This window comes from Halyomorpha halys, unplaced genomic scaffold, assembly GCF_000696795.3.
Source record: "Halyomorpha halys isolate HHAL.00 unplaced genomic scaffold, Hhal_1.1 Scaffold770.1, whole genome shotgun sequence".
Taxonomy (NCBI): domain Eukaryota; kingdom Metazoa; phylum Arthropoda; class Insecta; order Hemiptera; family Pentatomidae; genus Halyomorpha; species Halyomorpha halys.
In genome coordinates, this window is record NW_027107091.1 from 176,614 (window position 1) to 184,659 (window position 8,046).

Here is an 8,046-nt window from a genome sequence, read left to right on the forward strand (position 1 = left end):
TAAATTATATCCATAATGTAGGTGATTGTGCTGTTAATGCGTTCGGGCGCTCCTAGCGGGTGAGAAGTGAACTATCATAAAAATATTATAAGAAATGGTTTATTTTTATTTACAAATGATTAGCTTTTTGTTTAATATTATAACTTTGTTAAGATCCAACCAATTACTTGTAATTGTTCACTATTAGATTCATTAAAACTTTATAAAGGGACTTTTATTCTATTCCATTTGTTAACGCCATATTTTATAATTAATTTGTATTCTATTGTAGATAGTGTTTAATTGGTATTAGAGTTGAATTTAATTACATTTATTTTATTTATATTATTTTAATTGCAATTTAGTTATTTGAAATGAAAAATATTTGTGTGTTATAATTAAGTAATAGAGACAGTTGCAAAGGGCTGATAACCGTTGATAAGGCGTCACTTAGCAACGGACTGACCATCTTCGTTTTTAGTGGAGTTCCGGCTAATTAGTGGCTACGATAGTGTGTAACCAGCCCTGTCTGCGTTCGGTTGATGTTATTTATTGAACCATTTTGAGTGTTTTAGTCACCATTACAGTCCGAAACCTGACCTTTTCTGAGTTTCTGGCCTCTGAGTGCAATGTGAATTGTTGCTAATTAGTCGGCTCGCATAATTCATAAAAACAACTTGACCCTGACTGCCCTTAATAAGTGCCAGTGTGGCTATCTTGACTTTTGAATATTTGGACTATCGATGAGCCATTGCACCAACCTTGGACCATTGCAGCGATGTATTTAGCTACAGATCTGCAACCTACACATCTCGGCAGCCTCTTTCTCTGACCTATCGGAATGGATCAAACTTTCGTCGACCAGAATTTATTTTATATTGTTGTTTTGTAAATTTGTCTCTTTCGTTTTCTTAATTTATTTATCTGATTTTATTTTTATCTAAAAGGCCTTTTATTTTTACTTGTATTCATTATTTTCTAATTCTTTTGTTTATTTTACGTTTAAGTTTTATAAAGACATACGGAGTTGAGCTTTGGGGCTCCACTAAACCATCAAATACCTCCCGAATCCAAAATCCTTCGTAAAATCCTCAATGCTCCTTACTTTGTCACAAATAAAATCATACATAAAGACCTTAATGTTCCCTATGTAACCAATCTAGCCCAACCAGATATCACTCCTTCCATTATAAACTCTCTAACCACTCAAACCCCCCAGTTTCTAATCTTGCCTCCTCTTCCATTCCTGACAATCCTCCGAGGCGCCTGAAAAGAAGATGGCCACGAGACCAGTTAATGTAAAATGTCATTAGAGTGCTACCAATGAGTAGTTTCTCTACACGCCTATAACACTCCAATTTAACTTAGATCAGATTTACTAAATGTATATAATGTACAGTTGTAAATAGCAATAAATAAATATTAAAAAAAAAAAAGAAGTTTTATAAATATTTGACTAACCAAATAAATGTTTATATCCGAACCAGTTTATTTTTGTTCTTTTTAAAGCCTTCCAAGAAAAATACATAGTCAATTTGAGGTGGCTTTAACACTATTGTTTTAGGTAAGTAGAATAGCGTTTCTACTTTGATGTATTTTACTTAGTACTTAGTACTCTAATAAACTATTGTTTTAGCAATCGTTAATTGTCTTGCTTCAGAATTACACATATATACATATATAGGAAAGTGTATTAAAAATAAAAGTGGACCTTAGATTGATCAAAGACAAAGGTAGTGCTGAAGTATGAGATATTGGAAGTACCGATATTGGGAAGGAATGGAGACAGAAATGCCCCTGTATTGGAGATAAAGGAAAGAGTACAACCTCCCTTGATGTTCTTTCCTCAGTTACTCCTATATATTTTTCTAGCTCGTTCCGTTTTCCTCACCTTTATCCCAGGGACAAAAGATACTTACCATTTTAATGGGGATCTTTATAGAACGCTCTAGAGATCTTTTTAATACTTCAGTTATCTTGAGAGATTTTTTCAAGACGAGAATTTATCCCTTTCTTTTAGTTCCACTGTATGTCGACTACAGAACTTCATTTTTTTTATTAAATAAATCAAAAATTCGTATCCATTTCTGTCTCAACATTTTATTTTTATCGGCCATTCTAGCCATCTTCAAGGACATCTTCAATACAATTTCTTCCTCACATTAATTTAAAGTTTCTTTTGCAGGCTATTCTGCCCAGGTCATTTTCTTTATTATAAGTTAAAAGTCTATTTATTTATTTTTTTATTTTATTTATTTGTTGATATTTACAACTGTATAAAAAAATACAACCAGTAAATTTGATCATAATGACATATGATATGATACAGGATGTAGAGAAACTACCCAGTAGTAGAACTCTAAAACAGTTTACAATATAAGGTCACGAGGCCATCTTCTTTTCAGGCGCCTTGGAGGATTGCCAGGAATGGAAGAGGAAGCAAGGTTAGAAACGAGTGGGTTTGGGTCGTTAGGGAGTTTATTATGGAAGGAATAATATCGGGTTCGGGCTAGATCGATTACATGAGGAACATTTAAGTCTTTATGGATGGTTTAATTAGTAACAAAATAAGGAGCATTGAGGATTTTACGAAGGATTTTGGATTGTAAAGATTGGATACGAGAGGAATTCGAAGGTTTAGTGGAGCCCCAAAGCTCAACTCCGTATATCCAGATGGGCCTTATTATTGTCATGTAGATCAGTCTTTTGTAATGTGTTGGAAATTTAGACCGTTTGTCTAGTAAGTGCTGTAATAGTCGGAGTTTATTTATAAAACTGTCTCTATTACTTAATTATAACACACAAATATTTTTCATTTCAAATAACTAAATTCCAATTAAAATAATATAAATAAAATAAATGTAATTAAATTCAACTCTAATACAGTCTTTTGTAATGAGTTGGAAGTTTAGACCGTTTGTCTAGTAAGTGCTGTAGTAGTCGGAATCTACGTGCAGTTTCCTGTCTTTTCAGTCTTGTGTGAGGATTCTACGTTAGTCGTTTGTCAAGATGAAGTCCAAGATAACGAATCTGTTTTACAGGAGTAAGAGCCACATTATTAAAGTATACTGTAGGGCAGTCGGCAGGTTTACGACGAAGAGTAAATGTGATTTGTTGGGATTTATCTTTATCCTCCAATTTCGACACCATTCTTCGAGGATTGTCCTATTTATTTAAAATCTAAAATCATTAACATTTAATTTTCCTCCATTAATAAGATTATCAACAATTAGTACAAGTATTAATTATTGATAATCTTATAGAGGAAAATTAAATGTTAATGATTTTAAATTTTAAATAAATAGGCTTTTAACTTATAATAAAGAAAATGACCTGCGCAGAATAGCCTGCAAAAGAAACTTTAAATTAATGTGAGGAAGAAATTGTATTGAAGATGTCCTTGAAGATGGCTAGAACGGCCGGAACGTTGGACTGGTGAAAAATAAAGTGTTGAGGCAGAAATGGATACGAATTTTTGATTCATTTTTTTTTTTCAACATCGGCTCTGAGGGAACAGCAAAGAGTTTTATTTAGTGTACTATTTTATAAAACAGCATGAACGCAGCGCGATCTGGTGGGACAGTCACCACTTGAAATTGTAAAAGGAGTATGGAATAAATTAATTTTAGCCTTATTATTAATAAAAATTTTTATGGAGTCTATAAAAGGCCCAAAATCTGGAACTTAAGCTTGTAATTACTGTTGGAGACTATTATCTCGCTACTCGTAAAGCGGCTACTAAGTCGTAAAGCCAAAGCTAATTGTTTTAATTTGAAATCCATTACATAAAATTAAATGCAATTAACGTAAGTTATAAATAGAGACCGGTTTTTCGTGTAATTGCATCTTTTGTTCCCTGGCTTCGTACCACGGCAAAAATTTGAATCATGAAAAAGACATAAAAATAACATTAATCTTATATTGCACAAAATTGCAAGTTTTGGTTTTTTGTCACCAATCTGCACGTTTGAGTCTATTCTGCAAGAGCAAGTTTTGCTCTTTTTACGTTTTAGGTTGTAGGTGGTTCTGGTAAATATGAAAAAAAAAATCAGTATTTAAGTACAAAATTTTTGTTATAAATTATTTACTTTACACATATATGAGATTCAAATAATTATTTATTTAGAAAAGGCAGTGATATATAACTGGAGATGACAATTGCTCTGTTACGGATACTTAACTAAGTAATCCTTCTGATTCTTCCAATAAAAAAATACCCGCTCAAGCGCCTTGAAAAACGGTATAACTGTTTAATAATTACAGTAATGTCGCACTGGGTTAGGCGTAGTCGTTAATAATACAAGTAAAGTATTACTTTAATAATCGCATGTATATGCCTTGAACTACCGTACTCTGTCAGTTATTGCGGCAAAAGTGTTAGCCACTACATGGTATGACTACTTGATAGTTACAATCATGAGAGCATTAATTATCAAGACAGTTTTACTGTCGGACTGGGTCTGGCGTGATCGTTAATACTACCAGTAATGCAAGTGGACTAACAGTTGTCTTAACTGCCAAGTTTAACTGTCATATGGATACGCCTTGACAGTTAACTGTCGCAACATATCAACTTTACAAAATTACGATAAATGGAAAAATACTTTTCTTATATATTTGCCCAAAAACTTAAAATTGTATCAGTCACAGGCCTCCAACAAACAAAAAACAAATCCACCACGGACCCCCCCCCCCCAAAAATTTGTCCAAGAACTAAAAACCAGAGGGTTTCGACATTTTTCGCTTTGTGACCCACCACGTGACATACGACCACAGTGAAAAAGTACTGTTTTCACGTGAGAGCTGACATACATTCGATAAGGGTTAACTGTTATCACCAACAGAACTGAGGCATTGGAATTTGAACAATTAGATGTTTAATATTATGAAAAATATTAAAAAGTTGATTGATATAAATAATATGAAGAAAATGTTATTATTTTCATTATAAAAGAAAATGTATATGCTTTATACGTAAAAGTTATAATTTATTTTATAAATCTAAATTAAGAATTATTTACTACTTATAAATAATTCTTTTGAAATATAGCTCATAATAATCAATAATACAAATATTATCAGACGTTTTTATTGGCATAGTAATGATTTTGTTGATAAATAACATGTATTTAATCATAATTTAAATATTTGAACATAAAAATTATTTTTGTTAAGCAGACGGAACTTATTGCTTATTATATCTATTTAATAATATTATATAATAAAAATATAAAGAAAAAAAATAGAAATAATTTGAACACGACTCAACCAATCTACACCAAATTTGGCAATGGTTTATAACCTGAACCAAAGGGCACACAACTCGGATCTAATTAAACAAATTAGAACTGGAGATAACAAGATAAAAAGTTTGAAATGTTTTCCTTTAAAACCAATATTCCACTCTTATAGCGGCATTAAAACTAAATGATGGTAATATAGGTAAAAAGAGCCAATAAGCAGCTGCCTACCAGTTGTATCAACGTAAACAATTGGATAAGAAGTAAAGGAGCTTTGAACGATTATATAAACAATGGACACCGACACGAAAAGGTTGATAGCTTTAGGAACTGTTTGACTCCTTGAACCCTCACCATCATCTATAATTTTAAATTATACGGTCTATTATTTACATATATAATAAATTTATAGTTTTAAATTTCTTTGAAAAATGGTATTTTAAGGTTTCAGACGACGCTGTAAACGAATATGATGTGCTTTATCATAAAATGACTTTTTTGGACTACTTACTGAAATCCTCATCATGTTTTTTCTTTTAATTTTGAGGGAATAGTAAATCATTTAATAGGATCAGTAATACGTTTTGCTTATTCTTCAGAAAGAGATATACTGTTATATAATAACCATAAAATAAAATGTATACTTTCTGAGTTACGCACAAAAAATGTAAAATTTTGTCAATAACTTTTTTTTAACAGAGCTATCGGAATATCCTATGACCATCCTGGGAAAATTCTGAACACTTAGCAAAAAACCCCATGACAATCCGATGAACGGTACGGTTGCGCATAAAGTACCAACAAGCCAATATTTATTTTTATATATATTAGATGTTGTTTAATTCTTTTGGTAACACAAAGTTGTTCCGAAAGTAATTTAAAGTTCCCAGAACTCAATTAGGTCCATTATATATTGAAACTTATTTATTTCCTCTCTCATTTGCTTCACATATCCTCGCAGCCTTTGGTAGATCTTTCCTCATCCGTTCCTCTTCCCTATGGAATCCTATTCCTTCCTTTATTCGTCGATCTAATACCCTTCCAATCTTTAAATCCCGTATCTTCGACTACCTTCTGTCCACCCAATTCCGGAAGAATAACAATTGAAAGTTTCAAAAAAGCTATATATATTTTCTGTTTTTTATATCTTAGATTTTCGTTTACAATTATAATATGTACACCAGTAAAAATTATCTCTTTTTAGTTTAATTGTATTTAATTTTTATCATATTTTTATTTACTATAGGAAGTCATCTAGTTTTATGATATGACAGTTGGTTTTATTTTATTTGTTTTATCATTATTTTCTATATTCTGTTATTGTTGTTTATTTGTATCTTTTTAAATTTATTGTATTATTTTATTTTATGACATTTTGTGATTTCATCTATATTTTGTTATTTACTCTAAGGGTCTAAAGCCTAATTTTGACGCTTTTAAATTGTTCTAAAGGGATCAATCCCAGAATAAACAAAGATTATTATTATTATTATTCTGTGAAACAGTTCTTGCTTAGTCTCCTTTGGTCCATTCGCATCATGTGCCGGTAGAATCTCTGTCTTCTGATTCTTATTTCAGTTTCCCGTCATTTATCTTTCGGTATATTTCCTGGTTGGGTCTTAACCTGTAGCCTTCCTGTGTTTTCTTGGGCCCATAGATTCTCCTCAGAATCCTTCTCTCTATTTTCAATAATTTTTCCAGGCTAGGGAGACATGTCTCCATTCCGTATAAAATTACTGGTTTTATGACCGTGTTGTAATTTTGCGTTAGACGATAGGTTCTTCTTATTGTAAATATTGCCTGATGTGAAGCTTAGTCTTTCCAACTTCATGATTTTCTCTTTTCTCCTTTATTTATTATAGATTGAAATAATTTTTTTTTGTATCCATATACATTTTTAACAACATTTTTGGCCGTATAAATTATTTAGTCAAATCTTATCCCGGGTCGTAAGCCCCGATCCTGAGAGTTGCGCTCTTTCCCTCTGCCTTCTTTGACAGGCTGCCAAAATAATCTAGATGAACATTATCTTAAGCGACTTCCAAGCATTGGCTTAAAATGTACATTTTACATTATTTATTTTAAAAATAAAAAATACTAAACCTATCAGATTTTTCACTGAAAGTAAATGAGAAAAAATAATTAAATTAAATTACCTTTTTTCGGGGAAGATTCTGAGCTGGAAGTAGGAAGGGTTACCCCCGGTATGGAAGGTCCCTGCAGCGCTAGACCAATCATGTTCATCCCATTCACTGTACCTGAGCATGATACTAACCAATAATGATCAAATCTTCATTTCAAGTCAATGTAATACAAGTGTATGTAGATTTCATTCATTCCTAACCATATAATAAAAATTGTACAAAAATAGTCCTTGTGGCAGTCATTGAGAGTACAAACTAGTAAAAAAAAAAAACTATTCATTAGTAACTAAAGCTTGGTCCCATTTCGCAGGGCTTCGTCGGGGTTACATGAGAACAAGATACAGACATTGTAAGATATGACAAAACAATTTGAATAACAAGAAACAAATTAAGCTAAAAAAATATAAATGTAGATGAATAGAAAATTAATTAATAATCGGTACAGTCATGAATGATAAAAAAAACAACAAAAATACACAACAACAGTAATGAATAGTAAAACAATACTTACTAGAAGTAGTAACAAATCTAAAAATTAAAAGAAAGATAAGTGAAGTAAATGTGGCAAAAGTAAGGTGCAATAACAGATAAGAAGGGTAGTTAAAGGGATTATTCAGAGGAAGAATAGCATGTATCTATGACATATTTTATTTATTTTGTATATATATTTTAATTTTTTTTAT

At 31.4% G+C, this 8,046-nt stretch overlaps 1 protein-coding gene across 1 annotated transcript in view; it reads right to left on the reverse strand.

Annotated features, from left to right (window-relative positions):
* LOC106686063 (potassium voltage-gated channel protein Shaw) overlaps positions 1 to 8,046 on the reverse strand; it is a gene marked incomplete in the record, with an annotated part of 559,367 nt that overhangs the window by 9,161 nt on the left and 542,160 nt on the right. The window contains 1 exon segment of the mRNA XM_067045426.1: positions 7,376 to 7,477. Coding sequence (XP_066901527.1) covers positions 7,376 to 7,477 — 102 coding nt within the window.